The 19040-nt window shown below is 39.7% G+C and overlaps 1 protein-coding gene across 1 annotated transcript in view; it reads right to left on the bottom strand.

Moving 5' to 3' along the window:
* Window positions 1-19040, bottom strand: part of CERS3 (ceramide synthase 3) — a 140163-nt gene that overhangs the window by 93680 nt on the left and 27443 nt on the right. The window contains exons 4-6 of the mRNA XM_069559189.1: window positions 14797-14854; window positions 14058-14108; window positions 6675-6767 (exon numbers count right to left, since the gene is read on the bottom strand). Of these exons, the coding sequence (XP_069415290.1) occupies window positions 6675-6767; window positions 14058-14108; window positions 14797-14854 (202 nt within the window). The remainder of the gene's footprint in view (window positions 1-6674; window positions 6768-14057; window positions 14109-14796; window positions 14855-19040) is intronic.

Below are 19040 nucleotides of genomic sequence, written 5' to 3'. Positions count from 1 at the left end.
AAAATTAAAATGTATGCTCATGTAAAAATTTTCATATAAATGTTCACAGTAGCATTATTCATAAAAGCCAAAAAGGCAGAAACCACCCAGATATCTATCAATTGATAAATAGATTTAAAAAATGTAGTATTTCCACATAATGGAATATTCATTAATAAAAAGGAATAAAGTACATGAATGAACTTTGAAAACATCATGCTAAGTGAAAGAAGCCAGGTATTAGGTTGGTGCAAATGTAATTGAGGATTTTGTTAATTTTAAATCATTATAACTAGGCTCAAACACATCTTTATTAATCAAAATAGGAAACATTACAATCAACACATTTTTGCCAGTGAAAAATAAGTTTGTTTATTCTTGCAGCATAAAAATCTGTGCTTCAATTTGTCAAACTCTTGGAAAGCATTTCCTGACTCCTGCTGGTTGTGGAAGCATTTTGCCTGCAAAAACTTGTTGAGATGCTTGAAGAAGTGGTAGTCAGTTGGCGAGAGGTCATAGAATACCGTGGATGAGGCAAAACTTCATAACCGAACTTGTTAATCTTTTGAAGCGTTGGTTGTGTGACATTCAGTTTGGCCTTGTCATGGAGAAGTACTGGCCCCTTTCTGTTGACCAATGTCAGATGCAGGCATTGCAGTTTTTGATGCATCTCATTAGGTGGCTGAGCATACTTCTCAGATGTAATAGTTTTGTTCAGATTCAGAAAGCTGTAGATCAGACAGGCAGCAGACCACCAAACAGTGACCGTAACTTCTTTTGGTGCAAGTTTGGCTTTGGGAAGTGATCTGGGGCTTCTTCTCAGTCCAACCACTGAGCTGGTCGTTTCTGGTTGTCATATAAAATCCACTTTTTATAACTTGTCACAAACTGATCAATAAATGGTTCATTAAAAAATTTTTTTTTCAGTCAGTTCATAAGCATAATCCACTTATCAAGCTTTTTCGCCTTTTCAATTCGTCTCAAATGCCAGAAGACCACAGAATGGTCGACACAGTTTTATCAGCAACTTCTCAAGTGTTGTAAGATTACCTTAAATGACCGCTTTCAGTTGGTCTTTGTCATATTCTGATGGCCGGCCACTGTGCTCATGTTCAAGGCTCTCATCTCCTTTGCAAAACTTCTTTAACCACTGCTGCACTGAAGGTTCATTAGCAGTTTCCTGGGCCAAATGTGTCATTGATGTTGCCAGCTGTCTCTGCTGCTTTACGACCCATTTTGAACTCAAATAAGAAAAAATGTTCAAATTTGCTTTTTGCCTAACATCCCTAGTCTAAAATATAGACAGCAAGTAATAAGTCATTAGCAAAAAAAAGAGTAATGTGCATTAAAATGATGTATAATATTATCACAATTTATTTAAGAATGTATTCCAATATCAAATTGGAAAGTTCAACAATGCAAAACCACAATTACTTTTGCATCAACCTAATACAAAAAAACATATATTGTATAACTACACTTATATAAAATATCCAAAAGAGGCAAATGCATAGACACAAAAAGTAGGTTAGCAGCTGCCTGGGTCTGTAGAGGTTAGAAGAACTGGGGAACAACCATTAAAGGGTACAGAATTTCTGTCTGAGCTGATGGAAACAGAATTGACTGTAGTGATGATTGCAGAATCCTGTAAATATAATTTTAAAAAACCCATTGTATTATGTATTTAGATAGTAGAGTTGTATGGTATGTGCATATCTTCATTAAAATGTTTTTCAGTTCAGTTCAGTAGCTCAGTCATGTCTGACTCTTTGTGACCCCATGAACTGCAGCACGCTAGGCTTCCCTATTCACCACCAACTCCCAGAGCTTGCACAAACTCATTTCCATTGAGTTGGTGATGCCATCCTACCATCTCATCCTCTGTTGTCCCCTTCTCCTCTCGCCTTCAATCTTTCCTGGCATCAGGGTCTTTTTCAATAAGTCAGTTCTTTGCATGAGGTGGCCAAAGTATTGGAGTTTCAGCTTCAGCATCAGTCTTTCCATTGAATATTCAGGACTGATTTCCAAATATTCAGGACTGATTTCCTTTAAGATTGAGTGTTTGATCTCCATACAGTCCAAGAGACTCTTAAGAGTCTTCAACACCACAGTTCAAAAGCATCAATTCTTTGGCACTCAGCTTTCTTTATAGAAAGAAAGCTCACAGCCATACATGCCTACTGGGAAAAGCATAGCTTTGACTATATGCGACCTTTGTCAGCAAAGTAATGTCTCTGTTTTTTAATATGCTGCCTAGGTCGATCATAGCTTTTCTTGTAAGGAGCAAGTATCTTTTAATTTCATGGCTGCAGTCACTATCTGCAGTGATTTCGGAGCCCAAGAAAATAACGTCTGTCACTGTTTCCTTCATTTACCCATGTATTTGCAATGAAGTGATACGACTAGATGTCATGATCTTAATTTTTTTGAATGTTGAGTTTTATGCCAGCTTTTTCAGTCTCCTTTTTCACTTTCATCAAGAGGCTCTTTAGTTCCTCTTCACTTTCAGCCTTTAGAGTTGTATCATCTGCATGTCTGAAGTTATTGATATTTCTCTGGGCAATCTTGATTCCAGTTTGTGCTTCATCCAGCCTGACATTTCGAGTGATGTACTCTGCACAGAAGTTAAATAAGCAGGGTGACAATATACAGCCTTGACATACTCCTTTCCTGATTACGAACCAATCTGTTGTTCCATGTCTGTTTCTAACTGTTGCTTGACCTGCATACAGATTTCTCAGAAAGCAGGTAAGGTGGTCTGGTATTCCTCTCTCTTAAAGAATTTCCCAGTTTGTTGTGATCCACATAGTCAAAGGCTTTGGCATAGTCAATAAAGCAGAAATAGATGTTTTTCTGGAACTCTCTTGCTTTTTTGATGATCCGATAGATGCTGGCAATTTGATCTCTGGTTCCTCTGCCTTTTCTAAAACCAGCTTGAACATCTGGAAGTTCCTGGTTCACATATTGCTGAAGAATTCTCATATATGTGAAGAATTCTCCTGGCTTGGAGATTTTTGAACATTACTTTGCTAGCATGTAAAATGAGTGCAATTTTGCAGTAGTTGGAACATTCTTTGGCATTACCTTTCTTTGGGATTGGAATGAAAACTGACCTTTTCCAGTCCTGTGGCCACTGCTGAGTTTTCCAAATTTGCTGGCATATTGAGTGCAGCACTTTCACAGCATCATCTTTTAGGATTTCAAATAGTTCAACTGGAATTTCATCACCTCTACTAGCTTTGTTGGTAGTAATACTTCCAAAGGCCCCCTTGACTTTGCATTTAAAAAAATTTTTTTAATGCCTTTAAAAAAACATAAAATTTTAGTTTCCTTGTAGCCAAAGTAAAACTAACAATAATAATAAAATAACAATACCAGCCTAATTTATTGAGTACTTTCTATATACCAGAAAGTGATTTATATGGATTACCTTGTTTAATCCTCACAACAACTGCAGGAGATAGAAACTATTTTTAACTCTATATATGAGGAGATTAAGTTTAGTGAATATAATCAACTAGCTTGAAATGTTAATGAGTGGTGAAGACGGGATCTACACTTAGACAGTGGACTTCAGAGCCTGTGCTTTACCCAATTCTTAACAGTTTTTTGTCTCTGAAAGTATGTATTTTTAAATATATGATGTATCAGTTCAGTTCAGTGACTTCAGTCACTCAGTTGTGTTCAACTCTTTGCGACCCCATGAGTCACAGCACGCCAGGCCTCCCTGTCCATCACCAGCTCCTGGAGTTCACTCAGACTCGTGTCCATCGAGTCAGTGATGCCATCCAGCCATCTCATCCTCTGTCATCCCCTTCTCCTCCTGCCCCCAATCCCTCCCAGCATCAAAGTCTTTTCCAATGAGTCAACTCTTCGCATCAGGTGGCCAAAGTACTGGAGTTTCAGCTTTAGCATCATTCCTTCCAAAGAAATCCCAGGGTTGATCTCCTTGCAGTCCAAGGGACTCTCAAGAGTCTTCTCCAACACCACAGTTCAAAATCATCAATTCTTTGGCGCTCAGCCTTCTTCACAGTCCAACTCTCACATCCACACATGACTACTGGAAAAACCATAGCCTTGACTAAGACGGACCTTAGTCGGCAAAGTAATGTCTCTGCTTTTGAATGTGCTATCTAGGTTGGTCATAAATTTTCTTCCAAGGAGTAAGCGTCTTTTAATTTCATGGCTGCAGTCACCATCTCAAGTGATTTTGGAGCCCCCAAAAATAGTCTGACAATGTTTCCACTGTTTCTCCATCTATTTCCCATGAAGTGATGGGACCAGATGCCATGATCTTCGTTTTCTGAATGTTTAGCTTTAAGCCAACATTTTTACTCTCCTCTTTCAGTTTCATCAAGAGGCTTTTTAGTTCCTCTTCACTTTCTGCCATAAGGGTAGTAGCATCTGCATATCTGAGGTGATTGATATTTCTCCCAGCAATCTTGTTCCAGCTTGTGTTTCTTCCAGTCTAGCGTTTCTCATGATGTACTCTGCATATAAGTTAAATAAGCAGGGTGATATATACAGCCTTGACGTACTCCTTTTCCTATTTGGAACCAGTCTGTTGTTCCATGTCCAGTTCTAACTGTTGCTTCCTGACCTGCATTTAGGTTTCTCAAGAGGCAGGTTAGGTGGTCTGGTATTCCCATCTCTTTCAGAATTTTCCACAGTTTATTGTGATCCACACAGTCAAAGGCTTTGGCATAGTCAATAAAGCAGAAGAGATGTTTTTCTGGAACTCTCTTGCTTTTTCCATGATCCAGCAGATGTTGGCAATTTGATCTCTGGTTCCTCTGCCTTTTCTACAACCAGCTTGAACATCTGGAAGTTCACAGTTCATGTATTGCTGAAGCCTGGCTTGGAGAATTTTGAGCATTACTTTACTAGGGTGTGAGATGAGTGCAATTGTGCGGTAGTTTGAGCATTCTTTGGTGGCATTGCCTTTCTTTGAGATTGGAATGAAAACTGCCCTTTTCCAGTCCTGTGGCCACTGCTGAGTTTTCCAAATTTGCTGGCATACTGAGTGCAGCACTTTCACAGTATCATCTTTCAGGATTTGAAACAGCTCAACTGGAATTCCATCACCTCCACTAGCTTTGTTCATAGCGATGCTTTCTAAGGCCCACTTGACTTCACATTCCAGGGTGTCTGGCTCTAGATTAGTGATCACACCATCGTGATTATCTTGGTCGTGAAGCTCTTTTTTATACAGTTCTTCTGTGTATTCTTGCCACCTCTTCTTAATATCTTCTGCTTCTGTTAGATCCATACCATTTCTGTCCTTTATTGAGCCCATCTTTGCATGAAATGTTCCCTTGGTATCTCTAATTTTCTTGAAGAGATCTCTAGTCTTTCCCATTCTGTTCTTTTCCTCTATTTCTTTGCACTGATCACTGAAGAAGGCTTTCTTATCTCTTCTTGCTGTTCTTTGGAACTCTGCATTCAGATGCTTATATCTTTTCTTTTCTCCTTGTCTTTTCGCTCCTCTTCTTTTCACAGCTATTTGTAAGGCTTACCTACAGTTAATTTTTTGAAAGGTGCTATGAACATGTAAATAATAAAGAGAAAGCAACTACTGAAAAAAATCAAAGTCTCAAAAGTGGGAAAAGGATGATTATGGGGTCATCCTACCTGAGTCTGTCTATTAATAGCTTCTAAATAATAATTTTCAAATCTATCCCTTGAGAAAATGCCTCAATTAAAACTTGATATATTCTTAGCCTAAACTAAGTTAATAATAATTAAACTATAGTGATCAAGTTTTCTCAAAAAGGAAATCATTTCAATCAGATTTTCCACACTATGTTCTTACGATTTACTCTGTAAGTTTCTTTTTAGATCCTCAGTTGAGCCGCTGACTGTGCCCTTTAGTGGTAGATAACGTACACCATCACTTAAACATCATTTAGTCAAGCCAGATTGGTTTTAGCTCCTTAATACGAATTCCACCTAATTTTATCATACGAATTTTGCTACAAACTGGTCTTTTATATAGAGCATAACATATAAAGTACATGCCAAGAGTATTTGTCATTTGACCTGTACTGCTAGTGTACACGAGGAAATCTGTGACTGCACTGAAAGTCTTATATGATTTTCTGTACCAGCAAACAGGAATCAGTAGCAACCAAACAGTTCCTAAAAGTACCTCACTTTGTGACCTCAGAGGATGTATTTAGCATGCCTGTGACTCCTTTTCCCTGCAAATAAAGCAAAGCTAATAGTGCCTGAAGCAGTATTTCCTAACAAGAATCTTGGATAAATTAAAGCAAAAAAAAAATGTTTTCAAAGTCACTGAATACATAAAAGAATAAAGTAGTCTGTAATCAACTAAAAGATACGGTTGTAGAATTAAAACTACTAGCACTTTTCTTCTTTGCTCTGAAGAACACAACATTCCCAAACCAAGAGAAAGAAACAGACATCATAAAGGAGAGTCCTTTTCTCATCAAACAAGAGCGGAACTTCAAAGTTAAAGTTTTTATAATATTTAACTTTTACAAATACTGATCAAGTCACCAGAGAATGAGCATATTTGCACTATTCTATGTGCTATAAAAGTAAAAAACCAAAAACCTATCAACTAGAACTAAGAACACAAAAAAATATAATTTAAAGATTAGGATTTGGGGAAGGGGCTGAACATTTTTTTTTTTAATGGATAAAGCAGCTTTGTAATTAAGACACTTACTTACCTTCCTCTTGATATCAGAGCCAAGGCTAAATAAGAGAGACCAATAAAAACTCATCTCCAAAATGTAGTACCAGTATTGGGATGGCAGCAAGGGCTGAGGAAAACAAGAGTATTCACTATTTTAATGCCACCATATAAACAACTCATTTTAAGGATTAAAAACATTGTTTATACCTATTTGGCTAAGTCCATGGAATTCTCCAGGCCAGAATGCTGGAGTGGTTAGCCTTTCTTTTCTCCAGAGGATCTTCCCAACCCAGAGCACCCAGTTCTCCCACATTGCAGGGGGACTCTCAGCTGGATTCTGATACCAGCTGAGCCACCAGGGAAGCTTATATACCACAAATTTCTCTCAAATAATAATGGTTTACATTTCAACTTCTGAAAAGGAATTAGAGACAATATTTTGAGGCATTTTCTTTCTAAAAAGGGAGACGAGAATTCCAAAATCAAGTTAAATATTTTGTTTAAAATTTAATAAAACTACAACAGGTGTAACTGCATTCTTTTAGCTGGTTGAGAGTTAAATTAGATGGAAAAGTTGTTTTGCTGGCTCAACAAAATTGTTTTATGTTTATTGAAAGGGAAAGGGAAGTCGCTCAGTCGTGTCCAACTCTTTGCAATCCCATGGACTGCAGCCTACCAGGCTCCTCCATCCATGGGATTTTCCAGGAAAGAGTCCTGGAGTGGGGTGCCAGTACTACTCAAATCTGATGTCATAACCTCTTTTCTGGTGACAAGCTGGTGACCCAAATTGGCCCATTCTCAAATGGGACAGTAGTAAAATATATACAATTATTTAGGTAGTCTAAAATGGTCTCCTAAAAAATAGAATGGAATTCCTATAGCTAGAGTTTTCTTTAAAGTAAGGGGTGCTGTGCTTCTTTTAGATAAGCTGAGACATTATATTACTTGGTGTGATGGGTTGTAACATTAATGCCCTCAATGAATCTCACCTCATATTCATATCCTGGTATAGTCGGCTCCAACATGACCAGGAATTTGAATTCCAGGCATTGGTCAAGGGGACATAGCAAATATGATGCAATCAGAGACCTCATAACCACCAAGTAAGAAACCTGAGGCTAAAGCCTTTGACTGTGTGGATCATAACAAACTGCAGAAAGCTCTTAAAGAGATGGGAATGCCAGACCATATTACCTGTCTCCTGAGAAACCTGTATGCAGGTCAAGAAGAAACAGTTAGAAACCTTGTATGGAACAACTGATTGGTTCAAGATTTAGAAAGGAGTACAACAGGGATGTCTGCTGTCACCCCGTTTGCTTAACCTATATGCTGAGCCCATCATCAGAAATGCTGGGCTGGATGAGTTACAAACTGGGATTAGGTAGGTGGGAGAAACATCAACAATCTCAGACATGTGTATGATACCACTCTGATGGCAGAAAGTGAAGAGAAATTAAGGAGCCTCTTGATGAGGGTGAAGGAGGAGAGTGAAAGAACCAGCTTAAAACTAAATATTAAAAAAACAAAGATCATGGCATCGGGCACAATTACTCCATGGCAAATAGAAGGGGAAAAGGTGGAAATAATGACAGATTTCCTCTTCTTGGGCTCTAAAATCACTGAGAATGGTGACTATAGCCATGAAAACAGAGGACAATTGCTTCTTGGCAGGAAAGTTATGAGAAGCCTAGACAGTGTGTTGAACAGCAGAGACATTATTCTGCTGTCAAAAGTCCATGTGGTCAGTGCTATGGTCTTCCCAGTGGTCATATATGGTTTTGAGAACTTGACCATACAAAAGACAGAGTGCCAAAGAATCGATGCCTTTAAACTCTAGTGCTAGAGAAGACTCCTGAAAATCCCTTAGACAGGAAGGAGACCAAACCAGTCAATCTTAAGGAAAATCAACCCTGAATATTCATTGGAAGGACTGATGCTGAAACATTCAGTATTTTGGTCATCTAATACAAACAGCCGACTCATTGGAAAAGACGCTGTTGCTGGGAAAGACTGAGGGCAGAAGGAGAAGAGGGTGTCAGAGGATGAGACGGCTGGATGGCATCACCAACACAATGGACATGAACTTGGGCAAACTTTGGGAGATGGTGAGGGACAGGGAGACCTAGTGTGCTGCAATGCAAGAGGTCTCAAAACATCGGACACGACTGGGCAACTGAACAACAAGAAACCTGAGCTACCCTACTGGAGGCCACAAAATAGAGAATCAAGATGTCCACTGACAAAAATACAAATGAGGGTACATGTGCTATCCCCTAACCAGCCTGTGAACTAACTGAAAATACATGAATTAACTCAGTTAACATCACATGGAAAAGAACTGCTTGGCTGTGCCTAGCCCAAATTGCTAATCCATATCATAAGCAAATAAATGGTTGTTGTTTTAAAGTACTAAGTTTTGGTGATGATTTATTATGCATCAGCATAAACTGACACACCTGAGAAGTGAAGAGTAAGGCTAATACATTAAATGGAATAGATTTCTGACCAACTCATCATCCTTGATAAGGCCATAAAAGAAAGAAAACTTCTGCTTTCTTCTATGACAAACAAGTCTGTATGTGACTAACCCTCCTAGTGAGAACTATTTTAAAAATATGGGAAAGTACGGATAATATCTGTTTGAAGGTACCAAGGAACAACCAAAGCATCTTGAAGCATTCCATGGAGTCAAGATTTCAAAGACAAGAAAAATGAATTAAATGAAATCTTTTATTTCTAGTGCATCCTTAATTCAAGAAGTACTACAGACCCCACACAGGATAACTTCAAAGAAAACCACACCTATGTATAACATAAAGTCTGTGTTTGCTGATTTATAAGCACTATAGAGCCCAGAGACTCTATACACTCTATATTCTCTGAGGTATAAACATTCCTTTATCTTAAAAATATAGTGAAGAGAAAATATCTAGATATTCAAACACAATGTTATTTCAAACATAGAAAATGTGCAATTGAAACAAATGAAAGAGAGTTTCTAGAAAACAGCAGCTCAGATTTCTAAGCAGAAGTTAAGTAGGACTTTTGGCAATCTCATAGTGCAAGGAAGCAAACTAAGCAAACTGATGTTCAGGGCCAGCCAAGGGAAAGGAGTCCTTGTAAACACTATAACCTTTTATTTAAAACCACTGTAAGAGAATGCCCTAGAAATACAGATGAGTTATAAATATATCTGCCTTACAAAGACTGGAGTTCACATAAAATCACTTCAAAACATATAAAACTTAAGATGATCTGTCTCAACTCTAACTGCTTAACAGAAGCGAAAATAAGTCTACTCAGGAGGTAGATAATATCATTCCTAAGTATAATTTTTTCTATCATTCAACCAAAAGTTATCAAACAAAGGGAAACAGGGATAAGAAAAAAAAACAGGTGATCAAGATATTGGATTTATCAGGCTATGACTTTAAAATGACTTTTAAAATTAACTAGGTTTTTAAGGTTATTTTTAAAAATTAGTGAGAATTTTTTAAAATATAAGTTTATTTATTTCAATTGGAGGTTAATTACTTTATAATATTGTATTGGTTTCATCATACATCAACATGAATCTGCCACGGGTATACATGTGTTCCCCATCCTGAACCCCCTCCCTCCTCCCTCCCCCTACCATCTCTCTGGGTCATCCCAGTGCACCAGCCCCAAGCATCCAGTATCATACATTGAACCTGGACTGGCGATTTGTTTCATATATGATATTATACATGTTTCAATACCATTCTCCCAAATCATCCCACCCTCTCCCTCTCCCACAGAGTCCAAAAGACTGTTCTTACATCTGTGTCTCTTTTGCTGTCTTTCATACAGGATTTTTATAAGAGAACTGGAATCCACGAAAAAGAATTAAGTGAAAATTTGAGAATTGAAAAAGACCATAACGAAAATTGAGAACTCAAAGGCTGTGCTTCAGAGCAGATCAGAGCACTGCTGAAACATGTACTAGTGATCTGGAGGATATGAAGTAGAAAATATCCAGAGCTGTGAAGTGTCTGAGATTTTACCCTACTTGCAAGTTATCTTGCCACAGTTTCATGAATGCTGGTAGGATATATGAGACTCCTGAGTCAGAGATAAAGGATAGTTTACTGTTCACAGTACTATAGTTGCCAGAATAACAATATTTGGGCCAGTTCTCCCATTCCAATTCCCATGGCTAAACAAAAGGGTTAGTTCATGCAAAGATGGGCACAATAAAGGACAGAAATGGTATGGACCTAACAGGAGGATAAGATATTAAGAAGAGGTCGTAAGAATACACCGAACTATACAAAAAACATCTTCAAAACCCAGATAACAACGATGGTGTGATCACTCACCTAGAATCAGACATCCTGGAATGTGAAGTCACAAGCGGGCCTTAGGAAACATCACTACGAACAAATCTACTGGAAATGATGGAATTCCAGTTGAACTATTTCAAATCCTAAAAGATGATGCTGTGAAACTGCTGTACTCAACATGCCAGCAAATTTGGAAAACTCAGCAGTGGCCACAGGACTAGAAAAGGTCAGTTTTCATTCCAACCCCAAAGAAAGGCAATGCCAAAGAATGTTCCAACTACTGTACAACTGTACTCTCTCACACACTAGCAAAATAATATTCAAAATTCTCCAAGCCAGGCTTCAACTGTACACCAACTGAGAACTTCCAGATGTTCAAGTTGCATTTAGAAAAGGCAGAGGAACCAGAGATCAAATTGCCAACACCCATTGGATCATCAAAAGAGCAAGAGAGTTCCAGAAAAACATCTACTTCTGCTTTATTGACTATGCCAAAGCCTTTGACTGTGTGGATCACAACAAACTGGAAAATTCATGAAGAGATGGGAATACAGACCATCTGACCTGCCTCTTGAAAAATTTGTATGCAGGTCAAGAAGCAACAGTTAGAACTGGGCATGGAATAAGACTGGTTCCAAATTGGGAAAGGAGTATATCATCAAGGCTGTATATTGTCACCCTGCTTGTTTAACTTCTATGCAGAGTACATCATGTGAAATGTCGGGCTGGATGAAGTACAGCTGGAATCAAGATTGCCAGGAGAAATATCAATAACTTCAGATATGCAGATGACACCACCCTTATGGTACAAAGTAAAGATGAACTAAAGAGCCTCTTGATGAAAGTCAAAGAGGAGAGTCAAAAAGTTGGCTTAAAGCTCAACATTCAGAAAACTAAGATCACGGCATCCAGTCCAATCATTTCATGGCAAATAGATGGAGAAACAATGGAAACAGTGACAGACTATCTTGGGGGCTCCAAAATCACTGGAGATGGTGACTGCAGCCATGAAATTAAAAGATGCTTATTCCTTGGAAGAAAAGCTATGCTCAACCTAGAGAGCATATTAAAAAGCAGAGACATTACTTTGCCAATAAAGGTCCATCTAGTCAAAGCTATGTTTTTCCAGTAGTCATATATGGATGTGAGAGCTGGACTATAAAGAAAACTGAGTGCCGAAGAATTGATGCTTTTGAACTGTAGTGTTGGAGAAGACTCTTGATAGTCCTTTGGACTGCAAAGAGATCCAACGAGTCTATCCTAAAGGAAATCAGTCCTGAATATTCATTGGAAGGATTGATGCTGAAGCTGAAGCCCCAATACTTTGGCTACCTGATGTGAAGAACTGACTCACTAGAAAAGACCCTGATGCTGGGAAAGATTGAAAGAGGGGGAGCAGGGGACAACAGAGGATGAGATGGTTGGATGGCATCACTGACTTGATGCACATGAATTTGAGTAAACTCTGGGAGTTGGTGATGGACAGGGAGGCCTGGTGTGCTGCAGTCCATGGGGCTGCAAAGAGTCAGACACAACTGGGTAACTCAACTGGACTGACATTGGCACATGCGGTGGGTTTTGTTACCACAGGGAAACCCTGAAATAGGGAACCTAATATCTTTCATAATGGACAATAACATGTATATCTGTTGTTCCAGTGGAGAGACTGCCTCCATCTTCCAAGCTTGTTTGCCATACAAACATCCTTCAAAAGACAATACAGAACAAAAGTTAGCCTGCGTTTCACTTCATACGACATGCAGAAATGCAAGAGATCTGTGGAGAACTGTGTTCCTATAGACTGAAGCAGTGAGTCAGAGGATAGAAAATATGAGAAAAAGTATGTAAGAGATTTGGGACCTAGTGTAAAAGTCTAGCGTATTAGCTCACTTGTAAATTGAAATTCCAGAAAAAGAGGAGAGAGAAAAAAGAAGAGAAGCAACAGCTAAGCATTTTTCAAAATTTAAGACATCAAGCTACATATTCAAGAATTACTATGGACAATAAGCAGGATAAATTCAAAGAAGACGACATTCATGCCTATCACAATCATACTGCTGAAACACAAATACAAAATGTTTAAAACAGAGGAATAAAAAGACATCATTCAAAGAAGCAAAAATAAAATGGACAACAGAATTAAAGAAACTGAAGGGATCCAGAAGACAATGGAATGACATTTTTTAAGTGCTCAAAGAAAATAACTAGTAACCTAGAATTCTATGCCCAGCAAAACTCCTTTTAAAAAATAGGGTAAAATGATGACATTTCCAGACAAGCAAACCAAAGGGGCTTCTTCAGCCATAAGGATAATAATGCCAGATGAAAGTGTGGAAATGCAAGATGCCAAATAATATCAAGGAAAGGGCAAATTAACATTTACAAATCAATTATAGTAGTGACTTGTAGGCTTTTAAATATTTGAAGGAGGAGATAGGCATAGTCTGATGACCTTTCACTGACTGGAAAGAGATAACTGCATTAATTTGTATCAGACTCTAAGAACTGAAGAATGCAAAAGGTAATCTCTTGGAAAACTACTGAAAGAATGTGTGCATGCATGCTAAGTCACTTCAGTCGTGTCTGACTCTTTCAGACCCTATGGACTATAGTCTGCCAGGCTCCTCTGTCCATGGTAAGAATGGTCCAGGCAAGAATACTGGAGTAGGTTGCCAGGCAACCAGGGGAATCGTCCTAACCCAGAGATTGAACCCATGTCTCTAATCTCCTTCACTGACAGGCAGGTTCTTTACCACTAGTGCCTGCATAACTGAAAAGCTAATATTAGGGAAGAAATAGAGTAATAATTTTAAAAACTTCACTGTCCTATAAAAAAGTAATAAGTATTATTTTAAAAAGGAAATGTATCCAGTGCTACAAGTAGAAAATACATAGTAAGATGGTAAATTTAAACTCAAATAGATAACTACATTAACCATAAGCCAAGTAAAGGAATGAGACAAGTGATGGGTAAATAACGAACAAGAATGAGTGAGCTCCAGTAGACAAAGCGCCATGGACTGCATGAAAGTGGACACAGAGCAGGAAAGGACTCAGACCTAACTCAGGGGGCAAGCTGCTGAGGAGGGGAGGGACTGCATCAGGGGACTTACCTGTCTGGGATAGCCATTCCAAACTTCCCACAGGTCATAGACCCAAGGTTTCTGAAAAAGGAAGGAACCAAGAGAAACTGTTCAGAGTCAAGGGCTGATTTCAGCAGAAACCTAAGTCCTTCCTGATGTCGCTGACAGGGAGGAAACATGCACAGTAAGATACTTTCATCACATTCCTCCTCCCCCAGCAGTATCTCCCTTCTTCCGCAGGTATTTCTACTTGTTCTTATATAATACCTCTGTGACATGCAAGAGTTCTACTGAGTCTGGGATCGATAATAGTCCTGATTCTCAAAGGAAATTATTTATTTCAAACAAGTGCCTCTTCTAATGAAATTGTTTCTGGGCCAATTAAATTACTGCTTCTGTAGCAATAAAAAATCTTGAAATATTCATAGCAATAAAATATGTGAAGCGAAAACTTAAAAGAATCTTTAGAGACATCTCCAAAAGCTAGTTATCTTTTTTTCTGTTAACAATTTACTATTAATTTTATACATCACTTAATGAGATAATCATTTAATAATTATTTTAACAGACAATGCAAAGGGAATACGATATGGAGAGATTTGATTTCTGATGGGCAAGTAAGGAAAGTCTTCATAAACAAGTGATTAGAGTGAGTAGAGGTTTAAAAGCTGGCTACCTTATTGAAAGTATATCTCAAGGGATTCATAAGCAGGAATTTTTTAAATTAAAGACAAATTACAGTCAAAGATATATCAGAAAGAAAACTTACATCATAAAGAAATGCAATTCCAGCAATGGTAATAATTAGGTAAAATGTAAATCGCCAGCTGCCAAAAGAAATAAAACACTTGTTAAGGTGACTGACATCTGAGGAGAAAAACATTTTGTATAACAGTTTGGAAAGAATACACATTCTGGAGTCAGAAAAATCTAAGTTAATATCCTGATTCTGCCACTTGTTGCATGGCTAAAAGTTCAAGTATGTCACTTAACTCAAGGAGCCTTAATTTCTTCATCCATAAGATGAAAACAACAAAACTTACCTCTAAATGTAAAAATATTGAAGATAACTTATGCAAAATTATGATATAGTGTCTGGTATGAAGTAAGAAACCAGTGTTAGCTATCGTTACTACTAATATGCCTAGCCTAGTTCCTGACACACAATAAATGATGTTTGATTATCAGTTCAGTTCAGTGCAGTCACTCAGTCGTGTCCGATGCTTTGGGACCCCATGGTCCCAATACAGCTCCTATTGATAGTACGTAGTGGAAATGTGCGACTACATAATATGTGTCGTGGAGGACAATATCAAGGGAGGAGTTGACAATATGAGTCCCCCACGGACTGCAACACGCCAGGCCTCCCTGTCCATCACCAGCTCCCAGAGTTTGCACAAACTCACGTCCATTGAGTTGGTGATGCCATCTAACTATCTCACCCTCTGTCGTCCCCTTCTCTGCCTTCAATCTTTCCTGGTATCAGGGTCTTTTCAAATGAGTCAGTTCTTTGCATCAGGTGGCCAAAGTATTGGAGCCTCATTTTAAAAAGCAGAGACATTACTTTGCCAACAAAGGTCCATCTAGTCAAGGCTATGGTTTTTCCGGTAGTCATGTATGGATGTGAGAGTTGGACTATAAAGAAAGCTGAGCACCGAAGAATTGATGTTTTTGAACTGTGGTGTTGGAGAAGACTCTTGAGAGTCCCTTGGACTGCAAGGAGATCCAACCAGTCCATCCTAAAGGAGATCAGTCCTGGGTGTTCATTGGAAGGACTGATGCTGAAGCTGAAACTCCAATACTCTGGTCACCTGATGCAAAGAGCTGACTCATTTGAAAGGACCCTGAAGCTGGGAAAGATTGAGGGCAGGAGGAGAAGGGGACGACAGAGAATAAGATGGTTGGGTGGCATCACTGATACCAATGAGTTTGGAATGAGTCTGGGTAGGCTCTGGGAATTGGTGATGGACAGGGAGGCCTGGCACGATGCAGTCCATGGGAACACAAAGAGTTGGACACGAATGAGCAACCGAACTGAACTAAACTGGAGGCCATTCCTCAGTTCACACAGCCAAGCAGTGACACAGTCAAGTCAGTAACATAGGTCTTTGAACCCTGAATCCAGTAGTGTTTTTGGAAAACTGTCACTGCTTCTAAGCCTCATGATGGTTTTCCTTCATGGCTTGTTTTGATTAAGGAAAAACGTAGGGTTCAATTACTCAGAAAGTTGAACCACAAAGTGAACCAATTGAGACTCATTCTCACTTGTTTCATTTAGTGTTGGTTCAACAAAGCCACGTGCTTAAATGTAGAGAGCATTTCCTTGATCCTTAATTATTCTGGCCAAACAAGAAGTACAAAAATGAGATGATGAGATCTGCCAGACCCAAAGGAAGCCATAAGCGTGGCAGCACATCTCGTATCATTTGTGTCTCAAACATGTATTGATGTCTTAAACCTGTTTCAGGAACCATGCTAAGCATACTTGTGTGACGCCATATTTTCTTCTTTACAACAAGCTTATGAAGAAGCTCCTTTTGTGGGTTGTTGCTTGGTTCTCACAACAACATTAAAATGTAGATGAGATGAAGACTAAAGAATGCTAAACTTGAGAGAGATCACATAATTTACCCAAGACTGTATAGTGACAATCAGTATTGTTGTTCAGTCACTAAGTCGTGCGACTCCACGGACTGCAGCATGCCAGGCTTCCCTGTCCACTATCTCCCGGAGTCTGCCCAAATTCATGTCCATTGAGTCAGTGATACCCTCCAACCATCTCATCCTCTGTCTCTTGCTTCTCCTTTTGTTTCCAATCTTTCCCGGGATCAGGATCTTTTCCAATGAGTCAGCTTGCTGCATCAGATGGCCAAAGTATTAGAGCTTCAGCATCAGTCCTTCCAATGAATATTAAGGGTTGATTTCTTTTAGGATTGAATGGTTTGATCTCCTTGCAGTCCAAGGGACTGTCAAGGGATTTCTCCAGCACCACAATTCAAAAGCATCAGTTCTTTGCTGTTCAGTCTTCTTTATGGTCCAACTCTCACATCCATACATGACAAATGGGAAAAACATAGCTTTGACTATACAGACCTTTGTTGGCAAAGTGATGTCACTGCTTTTTAATACACTGTCTAGGTTTGTCATGACTTTCTTTCCAAGTAGCACGCATCTTTTAATTTCATGGCTGCAGTCACCATCCACAGTGATACCAGAGCCCAAGAAAATAAAATCTGTCCCAATCAGATGCAAGAGTAAAATCCAAGCTTCACATCTTCCCAGACTAGCCCTATCAGGTCTATTATACTATTCCAGGGGTTCTCAAAGTCAGGGATCTCTGACATCAAACACTTTCACAATGATAATGAAATGTTATTTGCCTCATTTCTTACTCTCATTTTCTCCCAAGTGTCCAGTGGCATTTCCCAGAGGCTACATGTCCTGTGATGGTCTCTTTGCTCTGATAGCTGATGACATATGTGCTTGTGTAGTCTCATGTTTTAATTTCCATTTCTAGTACGGTAGACATCAATAGGTATAATCACACAAGCAGATGCTCTTTGGGGTCTGTAATCGCTTTTAAGAGAACAAAGGGGTCCTGAAACCAAAAAGCTTGGGAGCTGCGGTGCTTCACTAATTGTGAAGCAATTAACTAATTGTGCTTCACTAATTTTCCTTGCTTCAGATGAACCTAAGGTAGTAAAATGTCTTTTTTTTCCAGGAATGGCTGAGACAAACATAATTGTGAGGGAGGAAAAAAAACTCTTGGAAAAAACGAAATTGACTGGTCAGACACAGGCGGCAAAGTTGGAAGATGAAGGCCTGCTGAGTGAGATCAGGGAGGAGCTGGACAGCGGAACCTCGGGCTACATGAGACAGGACAAACATGGCTCTCCATGGTGGTGGGGCAGCATGGAGAAGGTGGTGGACCCGCCCAGTGGGCAGCTGGGCAAGTGGCAGTCCACCCAGCAGGACAACAGGGCCTCCCACCAGCATGAGACGTACCAGGCACTTGGAAACTGTGTGTGTGCATGCTTAGTCATGCTGGACTCCTTGTGACCTCATGGCCTATAGCGTGCCAGGCTCCTTTATCCATGAAACTTTCCAGGCAAGAATATTGGAGCAGGTTGCTATTCCTCTTCCAGGGGATCTTCCCACCCCAAGGACTGAACCTGCATCTCTTATGTCTCCTGCATTGGCAGGCAGATTCTTTACCACTGAGCCACTGGGAAAGCTCACTTGGAAACTGTTTGGTGTTTAATTAAATTTCTCATTGTTAAAAAGAAAAGTGATCAGTTAGTATGGAATCTGATTTTAAAATGAAGGATTCACTATGGATTAAAATCCTGAATGCTATAAAAGAGGGCTTAGGGGTCACCCTTACAGAAAGTAATCAAGGAAACAATACACTGAACTTAAGGGGTTCAGAGATTAACCATCCTGGTGGATAAGTGTTGGCCTGCTGGAGAATAATTTGTAAGAGTTCTTTGTTGGGGAATACGTTTCCTGAAGAAGCGCGTTGGGCTGCAATGGACTGCGCAGAAGCACGGCTGAGAGGAGCTACCTCTTGCCAAAGGTCAGGGACAGCGATTGACAGTGCCAGGCTGCATCGGCACAGGAGCGGCCAAAAGAAGCTACGCCATGTCCTAGGTCAGGGGTAGTGGCCGAGAGGAGCTACCACACGCTGGAGGTCAGGGCGGCGGCCAAGAAGAGCTACCACACGCCCGAGGTCAGGGGAGGCGGCTGAGAGGAGCAACCCCACACCCAAGGTCAGGAGGGGTAGCGGTTGGAGATACCCCTCGTCCAAGGTAAGGAGCAGCAGCTGACAATCCAGGTCAGGGAATGTCAGGTCACCGCCCCTGATCTTCGGCAAGGAGTAGCTCCTCTCGCCATGCTTCTGGGTGATCCGTCACAGCAGACGCACTTCTGCACGGTCCCACATGGCTGTGAAGAGATACCCCATGTCCAAAGTAAGAGAAACCCAAGTAAGACAGTAGGTGTTGCAAGAGGGTA

Source organism: Ovis canadensis, chromosome 18 (genome assembly GCF_042477335.2).
Source record: "Ovis canadensis isolate MfBH-ARS-UI-01 breed Bighorn chromosome 18, ARS-UI_OviCan_v2, whole genome shotgun sequence".
NCBI lineage: Eukaryota > Metazoa > Chordata > Mammalia > Artiodactyla > Bovidae > Ovis > Ovis canadensis.
This window is presented reverse-complemented; position numbering and strand designations above follow the sequence as displayed.